Here is a 15044-nt window from a genome sequence, read left to right as displayed (position 1 = left end):
CGCAGATTTATACCTTTCCCTCTGTCTGTACAAAAGTGTCATCAGAAATCATTTTAAGGAAAAATAATAAAAAGAAAGACAAAAGTCCACTCAAGCAGAGTGGCCCAGACATCTAGCATGGTCATAGACCAATGATTTCTGTAAGTCAACAATTTCTGTAGTCAATGGCTGGTCAACGTGGTTAACATCACTCCTCTATTATTGACGTAGCAGCCAGAATGACAGCTTAGTAGATAAAGGCAGACTTCATCAGGGCTTGAACTCATGTCTCTAAAGCTGTAGCAAAACATCTCAATACTTTAAGGCTGTACCCCAGAACAAAAGAGAAATATCATACACACAACAATCGGTAGCAAGAGCAAAGCCCCTAACACACTCAAGAGACCTCTTTTGCCCCTCTGATATGCTAGAACAGCTAGCATGTAGATATTTATATTTGATGATATTCATTCTATAGATCTAGAACCATAAAAAGACTACTTTTAGAGGACTGAATGCTCTGAAGGGTGAATTTTATTGAAAGATAAATTATCTGCAAATACTGCATTCTCTCCCTGCAGAACAAGTGAAATATTAAGGCCTCTCAGGATGGCACATAAAGTGAATTGATAAAAAGGATCATGCAATTTTATGAAAACAGTAATAAAACATGCATTTGAAATTACATCATTTTTCTTCATTCTACCATGTCTAAGAACGGACCTGTTATATTTTCATACGTTTTGTTTAGGCTAAGATTAAGAATGAAAAGAACACAAATTTTCCCAATTAACACAATTCTGTATGATACTAAAAGCCTGCCAGACTTACAAGTACATATTGTTCTACAGCCCATATACTAAAACATACAAATATACCTAGATAAAATGGTACTTAGATATAAATGTCAGCTCTGCAAAGTATAGTTACCTCTGTATACATTTTTCAGTCTTGGCGTTCAAATACATTCCAGGGGGGCAAGCACAACTTTCAACACAATCACCACTGCATGTCTCTGGCATAGACAAAGCTTGGCAAGTTTGTCCACAGGTAGACATACAAGTACTGTACTCCTTTGTGTCTTCACATGAAAGAGCTACCCAAATGAAACAGAATTCTCAAATTACATTGCAAGAGACTCACATAGACTCCACTTTCTGAAATCTTTCTAAGGTAACAATTTTCTGATGAAACATCATTCTTTGAATCCAAACAACATTAAACCCCATTAAAATTGGCACTATGACACCACACTATATAAATTACTCAAGTGTAAATCCGGAGCAACTTCAGTGAAGTCAATGCAATTAATCCAGATTTATACGAGTGTAACTAAAGAGAATTGGCCTTTTGTCTACAACTCACAAAATGCTTGGCTCCAAAGCGACAGCTTTGAAGAGGGTCCAGTGTCTTAAAGAAAACATAGTAAAGCAATAGAATAAAATGTTGTGCTTTGCAGCTGTTAAGTGACACAATCCAATTTTTTTTATATCCCTCAAGGACACACACTGATAGTGCGCAATCCAGTGCAGCTCCTCAACCAAATCTTGTACAGATTAATGAAAAAGGGCCTCAGATTTTGAAGAGGTGTTGGAGACATTAATATATTTCAAATCCCTAAAATGGGATTATCTGATATTTTACAATAAAACTATATTAACACATTAATTCATAAATGTGTTTTAAAAAATGTATAGAAGTTTAGCAGCTAATATTTCTGCAAGGGGAGTTTAGGTTAGATATTAGGAAGAATGTTTTACAAGGAGGGTAGTGAAATGCTGGAAGAGGTTACCCAGAGAGGTGGTAGAAGCTCCATCCTTGGAGGTTTTTAAGATCTGGCTAGACAAAGCTTTGGCTGAGACCATCTAGTTGGGAAGGGTCCTGCTTTGAGCAGGGGGTTCAATGAGATGACCCCCTGAGGTCCCTTCCAACACTAATTTTCTATGATTCTAAGATTCTAAGATGCAGACATTTAAAATAAGCTAGTCGTTGAGCAGAAAATGAGACTGCATGGGAAAAGAGGAATTCATGAATTCTGTGAAAACATCCTCCACCTCTGATAGTGGAGTATACTGAACCTCCAGCTCAAGCTAAATTCAAGGAGGTCAGACTAGGTTGATACATGTTTCACACAGTTATAAATACTGTATAAGACCCCCATCAACATCTCCCAGTACCACTAAAAGCTCAAACTTAAAATTAGTAGCGATGATCAATTAGATCTACTTGTACTGTGAAGCATTAACAAAGGAAATAATATAGTATCAGGTATCTTTGGCTATATGCAAAAGATAACCCACCTCGCCATATTTGTACATTCTCGGCAATTAGCATGGTTGAATAAACTCTGGCACCAGTTCATGCTGAAGTTTACTGCTCCTGGACGCAGCATTTACACGTGCCAAGGACTGCAGCACGTTGGGGCAAGGTGGTGCAGCCACATCTGGCATTGCATGTGTAGATGGTGACACTTTACATCAGAGCTTATAAATCAACTCTGCAGTAAAGTGCACATGTAGATGCCTCCCCTTTTATATATAAATCCTAGCAATACTTCAGAAGACATCCTCATTTTGTGTACTTCAGTCAGGTTTAGGGCAGCAAGAAGGGCAGCTAACAGACTGTAGGGATATGTTCAATTTCAACCTAAGCAAAGAGCCTGTTGTGTGAATCCCTTAAAAATGAACCCTATATAATCCACAAAGCAATGGTCTCAATGAAGAAAACAGACGTCTATGCATCTGGCCTGTAAACTGACCAAACACAGTTGGAATAAAAAAGTCAAAGCAACCTAAGATATTAAGACATACAAATAAGTCCCCTCACCTTCTTCAAGAACCTCAGTTTTAATTCTCAGACTTGAAAAACTATATATTATGATGTCTTAGTGGGAGAAAAGGGAAACAGCTACAGGAAATAACCCTCTAAAAATAATGGCTTGGATTCTGATTTAACAAGGGAAATGCATCCAAGCATTCTATATATTGGATAAGCAGCATTTAATTTAAATTTGTTTTCTGCCATTCCTAAAGCCAAAGATGAACCTTAATAAATTAGGCCTGATATGAAAGACAACTTACCACACTCTGGGACATGAGCTCTAAAATCTATTATCACTCCATATCTTCGGCACTGATGAGTGTAATGGGCCAAAGCAGAGCATAAACAAATCTGTCCACATTTACAGGTGTCCTTTCTACACTGTTCAAAATAGGAAACAGGACTCAGATAGGAGTGGCATGGAGCAAAGAGTTCTTTTGTAAGGATGCTACAAGCTTCTGCTGCATAAGAGGCTGTTAAAGTAACATAAAAATAAACATACATTAGTTAAAAGGACTCTTGAAACTTGGAGGAACATTAAGATTAAGATGTTTTCCTTAGATGAGGAAGTATTACTGTGCATTGGAACTGATAACAGCAAGAGATTTATGAACACGCTGTATTTTACAAAAGATTTACATGTGCAACCTCGATTGTTAATCAATAGGAACTATGTTGCTGTATGACAAAGCTGTTAGTGGCTTTGAACCTGTACTAGGAGGGTGCATCTACACATTCATTAATGCACCTTTGCTACAGCACATTAAGATTAGTACCTCTAATATGAGGTACTAGATAAATGAGCAGTAGCTGCACTAATGCACAGTAGAAAAAGCAAACTTTTTTTGTGACAACGAGCAGTAGACTAATTCTACTGTGCATTAGCATGGTTTTTGCTGTGACACGTTAATGCACAATAGAACAGCCCACTGTGCATCAAGGTGTTTTGCATAGATGCACCCAGAATGACTTAAAAACAGAACTGTTAATATTTTGAAATGTCTACAGTTGTGCTTGGGGCCTAGGTACTACTTAATGTCATTAAACTGGCCCATTAAGATAAACTAAGCAATGGCTATGAGGTATGACCCATGCATTAAGCCCTTTCATAAGCTTGTCAAAATAGTAAGAGTAGTTCCACTTAACTAATTCCCAGTACCTTGTTCCAGACAGCAAGGACTTGAAGGAACCAATGCCACTCAGAATTCATTCATTACTCAGAATTTCAGGGTGCTTTCAAGCTACCAATGTGGAGGTAGTGCCATCAGTAATGAGGCCAAAAAGTACTGCCAAACAGTTCAGTAAAAAACTGAATATTCCAAAAATCAGTTAGACCCATCTTAATACCTTCATCCATACCTCATCAGGAAGAGCTTACAATCAAAGATGAGCACTAAAAAGACTCACTAGAGGGGTTCAATTGATTATACAAAAATGTATTATGTATTTCTATAGCCTAGCTTTAATAAAAGTGCAGTAATAAAATTTGGTCTGCATAGCATGATTAATTGGCATCAAATTCATTCAGCTGAATTCAATTTACAATCGTGATTGAGCACCAGTAATTATCCATTATAATGCAAGGACAATCATATACTTAATTATTTATATTTTCTAAAGTTTATCAGCCTACATTTTCACAAGTCTTACACTAAACCAGAGGCGACATCTCAGCAGGCCCAGCAAGCTGGATGAGTGACGCACAGCTGAACCAAGGTCCAGATCAGGCCCACAGACCAGCTCTGTATGCTGGATCCAGAGCACAAGGCTGGTCTGGTGTGAGCATACCACCTGCACACCAGAACTGGCTCTACGTGCCACTTGCACACTGGAACTGGTCCCGCCCCGCATGTGAAGCACATGCTGAATCTGGCCCTGCTCGCCACATGCATAACAGAAAGATCTGGCCCTGCATGCCATGTGCAATGCATGCCAAATCCAGCCTACACTGCATGTGGCTTGAGTCCAAGACCCACAGTCAGTATAGCAGACCAGATGATAGGGCTCCAGGGCCTAGATCCAGCCCATGGACTGTATCTTTGACACCCCTGCTATAAACCAGTGGCATACTGAATTTGTGCTGGCTCACTGCCTTCAATCTACTTTTGCATGCTTTTTGCTTTAAAAAATGTAGAAATAAAGAGGACGTGTCATGTATTTAGTTTTGGGTCACATTTTAAATATCTCTTACCTAGTGGGGATTTTTTTTTCGTGTCAAAACATAAAACTTAGTTTTACAAATGTTACATTTAACATCTCCATTATTTTCACACAATTTATTTCATTTCGTTCCATTATCTAGGACAAGAGTGCTCAACTGCTGGGCTGTGGGTCAAATGTGGCCTGTGAAGCTTTGGCGTCTGGCCTGTGGTACTCCCCACAGGCCAAGAAATTTGGCAGTAGGGGAGCAGTGGCAATTCATCCTGCAACTCCTCCCTGCTGCCAAATTCCCAAACTTCATGAGATGGATCACAGCAGGGCCACACCCCCTCCCTCTGTTCAACCATACTGGGGCCAGACCATATCACCCTTTCCCTGTAAGGTCAGGTCAGGTCAGGCCAGGGCCATGCCTCCTCTCCCCCACACAGCTGGGTTCAAATTAGGCCCTGTCCGCTCCCAACATGCTGTCAGGCTGAGGCTGGGCTAGGGCTCAGCAATGTCCCCTTCCTTCTGAAAAGCCAGGCCAGGCCCCTTCAACCTTGTGTAGTTGGATCAGGGCCAAGTAAGGCCCCCTCCAACTCCCCTTCCCTCACATGGCCAGGTTGGAGCCAAGCACACCCCATCTCCCTCCATGAAACCAAATGGGTCTTACTGCATCCACCCAGAGTGCCAAATTGGGACCACCAGCTCAATCCAGCCCCTGGACAGCACTGCTCATCCAGGTCCACTAGGCAAAAAGGTTGAGCACCATTGGTCTAGGAGAACAGAATTTAACTTGAACTACAGTAATATTAAACATTTTGTGGTTGGATAAGCAGCAATTGATCCTTACTGCCCACCTGCCTGTAGATGAATATCACAAGGATCCATCTGTGAATTGTCATGCTCAAGGGCACATGCAGATGAAGTTTTCCAGGAGTTTCCAAACAGCTGTGGAGTGCTTTCCGGTACTCCTGCTGGAGATCTTTTATAAAACAAAAGGTTATTTACTGAAAACATTGTAAATTCAAGCATGATCTCATAACAGTACCACATCCTGCAAATGAAGCTGGTTCAAGTCATCCTATATCACTGCAGAATGTTCCCCAGGATAGAGGTTAGAAGCTTGTGGCTTTTGACCTCATCACCTCCCTCCAAACAGCAGAAAGATGCCTGGGAAAGAAGACAGAAAGGCCCAAAAGCAATTAGGTTTCTGACAGCAGATGAAGGAGCAAATAGGACCCAAAACCATTTTCATTGGAAAGAAGGATGGACCAGAGCTGCCCTAAGAGTGCATGCTCTTTCTGGTGATTCCTCTGGCCCATTCTCTTGTGAAAGTGACACCTTTTCCATTCCTCTCCCTCCCCATGTTTCTCCAGCATAGTGTTTTTGGTTTGGTCCTAGATAATTTCCTCTAAAGCTTCTCTGGTCCCCAGAAAAAAAAAAATGAGTTGAGAAGCAAGGGTCTCAGAGATGTAGTAACAGGAGCAGCTAAATATTCCTGGGTCCAGGGGAGACAGCAACAGTACCTGCAATTTGAGACATCTCAGCCAGCAGTAACTGGGTTCCATTCATTTTAGATATGGGGAGAGGCTAAGAGATACGTGAGGGACATGTGTATATGTGGAGGGAACTGCATTCTGGGGAAAAAAGAGGCTTTACATATGAGAAGACTACATTATTTTTGTTACTAAGAAGCACGCAGCACTGTTTGTGGAAAGGCTGCAATATCTGGGGTATAGCAGGTAACACTATACATATTGAGGGAAACTGCATTGTATGGTTTTGAATGCAGATTGGGAAAGGACAACACGCACATACCTAAATGAATAGTAACTGATTTGTTGCACAGCATACCATAATTGACAAGTTATAACAGTTTTTAAGAAATCTTTCTTGATAAGCAAACCAGGCTGATTTGCTTCATAGGGTATGTTTAAATTGTATAATGCAACACACTAGAGATGCCTGAGCTAGTCCTAGCTCTGTGTTAGTGCAGAGTTCCAGCTGGGTAATTTACCCTGCTGAAAAGAAGAAATATTCATTTGTTCCTGTTATTACATCTTTAGCTAAATATGCTTGCAGAAAAGTTTGCATTAATGCATCTCCTCTCTTCCTGATACCCGAGCAATCTCATTTAGAGTGAGATCCCTCCTAACTTTAATAAGAAAACATCCCACTTCATTTAAGAATTAATTTTGGTTTTCTTCACTTTTAACAGATCTAATGTCCCTCCTTGTTCTAAATTAACTCTACCACCTCTTTACTAATTTCCTGTGTTCTCCTCCATTTCATCTTCTCCCAGCCCTAACTGGGATACTTCTTTCTCAAAAACCTACTTTCCTGTGTTAGGTCCACAAGACAGCACACAAACTTTTTGAAAGAAGCTGACTAGACTTCCTAAGTTCCAGTAAGATTCTCATGCAGCTCTTACTGCCTTACACTGTAGTTACAGTGAAGCAAAAACCACAGCCAATTTCATTTTGAAGTTTTTTGCTAGGCTTCAGACTCAGCACAATAGAAACTCTGTTGGAGAAAGGAGATTAGAACTTGTAGTGGTGAACTTGAGCTGGAGAGAGATAAAAGGAGGGTTGTAGGAAAGTAGAAACTTGCCTATGTGGGACGCTCCTGCTTGCAGACACATTTCAGACACAAATTTGCATATATCTTGGTGCCCCAGAGCTATGTATATTCTAGTGAATTGTTATACAATTGTTATCACACACAGGTTTTCAAAGCTAATGTTGGTAAGAGTATCTGAGAGATTTCTCATTCTAGCAAACCAAAACTAACTATTAGCTCCATTACTCTGAAGAAAGAGAAGGTACAGAAATCAAACACTTGCAGTAGCCACCCATTCATCTTCAGTATGTATTTCTGACCAACTCTAAACATATTTTTAAAAACGTAGTGTTTCATACAGAAAATCATCCTGCATGTTCCCGTTGAAGGTTCCACATAGGCCCACAGTATCATCCTTCCATTGGACATCAGCTTGAAGATAGAGCCTCAGCCCTTCTCTGTCATACAGTATCTGTAATCCAATATGCGTCTTTATTTGCAGAAATACAGATGAAAGCTTCCTTATTTCAAACGAATCTGGTGGAGGGGAGGTAAAAATATATATGTTGAATGGAAAATGAAAAAAGTTAAGAATCCACTGGTTTGTTTCTAGCTCTCGTTTCACTATTTTGTTACATTTTACACGACTGTTTTGTAAATTGCAATGTTCCATATTCTGAGCTCCCATTGTGACTTATCCTAAAAAGTTAGGATGCAGTTCATAATTTTAAGAAGCAAACTAAAAACTAGAAGTACTCTCTCAAATGGTGTGTAAATCCTGAGGCATCAGCACAACAACTGCTAAGTGAAATCCAACCATTTTAAAAAACAAATGTTTCAGAATTTTGACTGTAGGCAGATCATAGCCCAAGACAGTATAGTCAGTATTAGCAATTTCCCTGGAGCCTAACCTGCTTTCACTTAAGTTAACAGTGAACTTTCCAAAACATAGATGTGGTTTAAAATACAATATACTTGCCTCTCGCAACACAAAAGTAATTGAATTAAAACAAGAAAATTAGAAACCCAAACTAAATACAAACTTCCATTGCTGGATAGCAGAACTAATATATTATGCATATAGAGAAAAGAGAATTCCAGTCTACACTGATCTGAGTTCTGTACAAATAGGAAGAGAAGAGAAACTGGAATCCAGATCCCCATAAAAAAGGACTTTGTCTTTAGGAAGAAACCTAATAGACCAATAATATAGGCCTGTCAGAGACACAGTAGACTTGGTCTTCGTGTACATAAAGTATTAAGTTCATAATGGAGAGTCCCTATGATCAAAGCAGAAAGTGCCACTGCAGGCACATACTGAGACATATCCTGAGAAAGCAAAAGGATAAGATAAATCAAGGCAAATGTTATAACTCAGGTATATGATTTAAAAAGTTAATTTTGGTGCTTCTTAGACATCTATTTATGTACTTATTTTCCTTACCATCTGTGTAAGGCAGGCTAATTTTGTACTGATCGTATACCAAAACATCTCCAGAATTAGTCAGAGTCACTTGCCTCTTGGGGTCCTGATTAATAATAAGATTGATAGTTTGGATACATGATCCATCTTGGTTCTACAAATAAGAGCATGAGAAATAACTTTAAGTCTTTCATTGGTTTAAACGTTACATGAATGGAATAAGAAAGGAAGAACTGTAAGTAACTTTCAATTGCATCTTGCCTTTTTAGCAAAATTTGTAGTTTCAAAGATAAGGTCCAAATAAAGTTTGTTCCGAGGTATCTGTAAATATCATATTAACCAAATATAGCTCAAAAGTAGATGCCAGAAAACAAAAAATGCAGCAAAACCCTGTTATAAAGTCTGATACAGAATTCTTTGCAATCAGTGGATTTTATCTTCATTGGCCATTCAGCCAGGCTCATTCATTTCCAAAAAGTCTCTCTTCCATGTCAGTGCTCATCGATAATATTCTATTCTTCACACTGCAACTTGCAGAGACAGTTCGAGTCTGTCATTCTATTTATTAGAAATAAATTTTAGCAGTATCTCTGTTTTTAAATGCAGTCCAATACAAAATATTTTAAAAAGAAATAAAGTGAGAGAAGAAAGAGATGTAAACACAGGAGCCTTGGTTTACATGATCTAAAATAATATTTCAGCTGATTCTTTCCAGACAAGAGTGCTGAAGCCCACTTCTGTACTGAGTCTTCTTCATTTGCTGTATCTTACAAGCAGTCCCTCTTATTTAACTAATGTTCATCTCAGCACCATTCCACAAATTAACTGGCAACAGGACATTGATGAATTATGTCTACTGTGATGTAAAATATCTTATGCTCCTGATACTTCAGATTATGCCATCATATCCAAATCAGGTTGTAATTGATTGTTGCCAACTAAGATGGCAACAAAAACAATTTAGCTGAGCCTCCTTATAAGAAAATCTGTGGGGATTACTCATTTTTTCCATCAGTATAAACTGTGTCTAGCCTCAACGTAAATAAATAATAAGACAATCCCAACCAAACACACATACTTCTATTTTTTTGGCAAAAATCTTGCTGGTCTAATAAAAGATATCATCTCTACTACAAATCCTGATTGCCTTTTCCTCTAGATACAACCTGGATACCTGACACATGGAAGATACTGAATGTTAGCCAATTTTTAAAATAAAATCTTCATATTTTCTGAAGCAGGAAGCAACTGTGACCACCTGAAACCTGTGATCCTGTTCCTGCCTTTGCTTCAAGGTAATTTGCATCATCACAGATCCTCACAGGAGGTGAAAGTCTCCATATCAGCTACGAACTAACCACCCAAAGTTTTCCATCTACTGATTCCTCTGTGAAATCCTATCAAATATGAACTTTCATTTCTACCCAGGAGAATTTTTACAATCTGTTCTCCAATGCCTGATGAAGGGGGGTTGTACCCAAAAGCTTGCAATTAAAGATTTTTTTTTTTTTGAAAAAATCTTGTTGGTCTAAAAAAAAAATATCATCTCTACTACAAGTCCTGATTGCATTTTCCTCTAAACCAGTACACCTACAACCTGGCTACCTGACACATACTTCTATGCATATAGGTAGGGACACCCAGAGCGGAATCCTATTTCATTTTATGTGCCTAAATGGCATTTACCAAGCCATGAGTGCTTTTTTCAGCATTTACGCACAGTTTGAGTTCCTATTCTATGTTCAGTGTGAATATGCAAACATACCTACAGCTGCTGAGCATGCACAATAAGCTATGTTCTTGATGGGCAGGTACATGACTCTATATGCATAAACTTGATTGTAAGTCCTGAATTTGTAGCTGAGCTAAAATGTGGAAAGACACTCACATTTAGGGTGCTCACCCAGGAAGCAAGACACCCAGTTTCTAGACCCCACTCTCTACACACATCTGTACCCACCAGGCCAGTAGCACCTTCTCCAGGTCCTCTTTAACCTGAACCACTGCACCTTGCACTTCATAGTCATTGAAAAAAAATGGCCTCCTGCTTCCTGAATAAGGACTCTATCTACCAGGCTATTGAGCCAATGCATGAGACAACTCTGTCTGACACCTGCTAGTCATGTGTTTTTGACTGGCTAAAATTTCAGGACTTATGCACAACCTGGCCAAAGCACAGCCTACTGAGCATGCTCTGTATGGTGTGAACATGTCCACACTGCAAGCAGAGTAAGATCACAAACTATTTTTAAGTGTCATTTGAGCACATGAAGTGAATAGGATTCTGCTCCCACTTATCAATGTTATCAAAAGTAGCTGAAAGTTCTAAATTGTCTTGCCATTCTGACTGATCATTAAAAATCTACAACAGGAACAAGCTTATGAGAAATATGTCAATCTAATTTTGGAGAAAGAACATACCATGTGGCCTACATAGTAAAAGTTCACCACATCTCAAAATTCACCTACTAAATACTTGAGTTGCAACTGCATTCAAATATTACACAAAATACTAGTAAACGTGACATCATAAGCAATTGATGAAAAGATGTGTACAGGATGAGACAACATTTGTCAAGGAAGTTATTTAACTAGACATTATTCTCTCAATTCAGTTTTCTTTTTCTTGCTATTTCAGGAAATCCAGGAAAACTTGATTTAATTTTATAGTAGGCTAACTCTTTTAAGAACTTCATTCAAAGTTTTTGTTTGATTTTGCCATATAGTTATGAGATTTTCAAAAGCTGTTTAGGAGTTTTCTCTCAGAAAAGTTTTCCTGAATCTTAATCTTTGCTTTGGACTTCAGAATGTATGTATTCAGGTCTAAAGCCGGTCAAATGAAGATTTGTGCTTATGCAGTTTGTATCTATGGCTAGTTTCCAATAGCCGTTCCAATGGGGAAGATTCCCAAGATCCAAATTAGACATGCAAAAATATGCCTGGCCCACATTTATAAAGTTCAGGAAAAAAATACACGCAAAGAAACAGAAACCAGACAGTGTAAGACAAACCCTAAAGCAACCACTGAAACCAGCTGGTACCTGAAACAAGTTTTGAGCTACTTACTATTCCTATGTGTTTTATATTACAGTAAAATGAACTACAACTAGACACCTCACCTAACAGGTGGACAGTAGCATGGGTTCAAATCTATTGAACACTAAATTTATCTAATGTATCACAGTTACAGACACACCTGTGCTAAATAAGCTAGCCACTATCCACACCAATGATTAACACTAGTCAATAGATATCTACCTCTCCTTTTGAAAGTATATGAATGAATGTGTTCGGCCTTACATTAGAAAAAAAGAAACAGCAACTGGGAGAATGACTAGAAAATGACTAATAATGTCAAATAGACATCAGGCTTCTTCTCAGAAGAATTAAATTAATTAATTAGCACTTTATGAACAGACAAAGAACTAGAAATGTACTCTAGGGGTCAATTCTGGATTGGCAGGATGATGGAACAAATGACCTGTTATGACTTCTTTATCTTACCCCTGTTTTCACAGTATATTTTAATGACATTCTAATGTACACGAGGCCCGCTCTACATGTACAGGCAAAGGCGCGATGGGATCTAATGCATGATTCACCAATTGGTCCTCCAGCCCCAAGGATCACTGCCATGATCCATAGTACTCAGGGGTTTGAAGCTGAGCATGGTACACCCCTGTAGCTGGGAGCCCCATCAATTGACAGGGCTCTCAGCCAAAGGGGAGACCCTGCTCCATCTGCCAGTTAAAGGTCAATAGCAACCAACTATAAAGCTAGTACACATTTTTGAGGTCTAACTTTATAGCTGGTTGGAACTTTTTCTTGTGATAGCTACTTTGCATATGTAGCTGCTTGCCAGGTAATTACACTATTAACTCACTATTAAGCTGAGACACTGAACCTAGCATTTAACAGTCATTGAATAAAACAGGTACAGAATAGTGAGGAGGTTTATGTCCCACTGGGAGCAAAGTCCTAGCTCAAATTCAGAGCTCACTCTCTTCCAGTGTAGCAGCCACCTCCCCGAAGGGTACTCTTGAGCTTGCTATCTTCTCCTCGGCCATATGCATCTCCCTCTCTTGGCTGCACAGAAGGCCAGCTTCTGAAAGAGGCCTGTAGTGGGGAATACACAGTGATTAAAGCAGTGTTCTGGGAGTTTGGAAAAATGTAGGTTCAAGCCCCATGTGGTCAAGAGGAGCCTATAACCTTGGCTGCATGCTTCTAGGTAGGTGCTCTAATTACTAGGCTGCTAACTAGAAGCATGGAAAGGTCCTTCTTCTCACCAGTCACAGGGTTTGGCCCAACTACAAATTTTGGGACTTACACATTCCCAGGTATATGTATGCATATTCATTTACCTGCCTGGCCAGAATACAGCCTACTCTTCACAGACATTGGATGCTCACACATCTACAGTGCACATGACATAAATTGCCAGCTGCATGTAAGTGCCAAGACAGCACTTTCATGGCTAGGTAAACTGAATAAAGCACATACAATGAAACAGGATCCTGACCCAAGTCTCTGCTGTATACATTAATTATATACCACTATTCTGCAGCACGCTTGTTATCCACAGCAATTGACTCTAAAGAAGAAAGACTATATGAGAATTCTCTGTTTCGGTGAATTGTATCTTTCATAGCATTGCCTCAGCCAACTATCAGCAGACATTTTCACATAAACGGGCATCTCTGTCAGTAGACACTTAACAAAAATTCCTATATTCAGAATCCTTTTCATCATGCAAACTACAAAGCCAGTCATGTTGTCACTTGAAACTCAGATAAGGTTAAGCTGTGCTGATCATTTGTCTGATTTGCTTTCCAAAAAGTGCTTAAACAAAATTTCACATCATTCTGAAACCACTTGTTGCCTGATGACTGTTTATGTCACCAGCTCTAAGGTGCTAGATGACTAGTGTCTTTGTGATTCAAAGAGCTAGAATCTCTTCAGGTATTTTCTTTCTTCATTTTTTAGTCTGCTCGAATGTAATGGGACTAATCAGTTAAAAAAAAAAAAAAGTAAAAGCATTTTAATAAAAAGTGCACAAAAAGCTCAAGCCACTGAGAAATGCGAGTTTCTGCAACAGAAATCTTTTAGGATTCCAATTTAGATTTTTTTTTATAATAAGAGAAATTGAAAGTGAATGTTCCCTAGGTGACTGTAAAGCAGTTTTATCCACCAGCTGAAAATACCCAACAAATTAATTGAAGCCCAGCAACCTCACTGTTGTTACACTGACTGACCTACTTGTCCTTTCACTAACTTTACACTAACTTGACTTCATTGGAGTTGCTCTCGATTTACATCATACTAGCCTTGGTTTTCCACTAGCTTGCACCTTAGAACTCTCCACTCCTTCATGCTTGAGGTAAGACTTATACCCATCTTGGACCCAGAGCCATATCTTCTGATCTGACTACCCTGCACCTGGTACCAGAGTCAATGAAGTAAGAGTGGACGATCCTGGTACTGGACCTCCACAAACACTAGAGTGGCCGGATACCTTCCTGCCCCAAAAGCCTGTTTATGACATCCAGAAATCACTAGGACACAGCAATACTTTAAACAAGCCCCTGATCCAGAGGTCAAGAAAAAAAAGATTTTAAGAATTGTTAAAATGGCTCTTTGCACCCTAAGGACTGTCCACAAAGCTAGATCAACCAGCTGCATGGTAGAAGCACCATAAAAGCAACTGAATCAAGTTCTTGTCCACAAGGGGAACTGACCACTGCAAGGTAATACATTTTGTACACTGTAACAGAAAATTGAAATGAGTTAATTCTACAGACTTGGAAAGAACAGTATCCTGTAGAAGAAGATTTATATACTCTTGTGCATATATGTTTATGTTCCCATTTTTGTTATATTTCCATTTAACTATGTTTGAAATAAAAACTGAGCTTTGTACTGTTACTCCTTACCAATGTTCCCTCTAAGGAGTAGCAGTCCATGAGCGCACCGCCTCAGTCTGGCGTGGGACACTTACCAAAGGGGGCTGAGGGCTGGGGGCCAGAGGCTGGGGCTGGGGGCCAGAAGCTGGATCTGAGGGCTGGAGCCAAGAGGCTGGGGGCCGGAGGCTGGGGCCAGGAGCCAGGGCCGGAGGCTGGAGGCC

General features: G+C 39.4%; 1 protein-coding gene across 1 annotated transcript in view; it reads right to left on the bottom strand.

Moving 5' to 3' along the window:
* The window catches only part of OTOG (otogelin), a 252596-nt gene that overhangs the window by 161651 nt on the left and 75901 nt on the right, over positions 1-15044 (bottom strand). Inside the window, exons 15-19 of the mRNA XM_019519978.1 lie at positions 8945-9077; positions 7860-8037; positions 5799-5923; positions 3060-3272; positions 910-1075 (exon numbers count right to left, since the gene is read on the bottom strand). Coding sequence (XP_019375523.1) covers positions 910-1075; positions 3060-3272; positions 5799-5923; positions 7860-8037; positions 8945-9077 — 815 coding nt within the window. The remainder of the gene's footprint in view (positions 1-909; positions 1076-3059; positions 3273-5798; positions 5924-7859; positions 8038-8944; positions 9078-15044) is intronic.

The sequence above is a fragment of the Gavialis gangeticus genome, unplaced genomic scaffold (genome assembly GCF_001723915.1).
Source record: "Gavialis gangeticus isolate Ggan-Ray unplaced genomic scaffold, GavGan_comp1, whole genome shotgun sequence".
Lineage (NCBI taxonomy): Eukaryota > Metazoa > Chordata > Crocodylia > Gavialidae > Gavialis > Gavialis gangeticus.
Note: the sequence above shows the minus strand (reverse complement) of the source record. Positions and strands in the feature narration are given on the sequence as shown.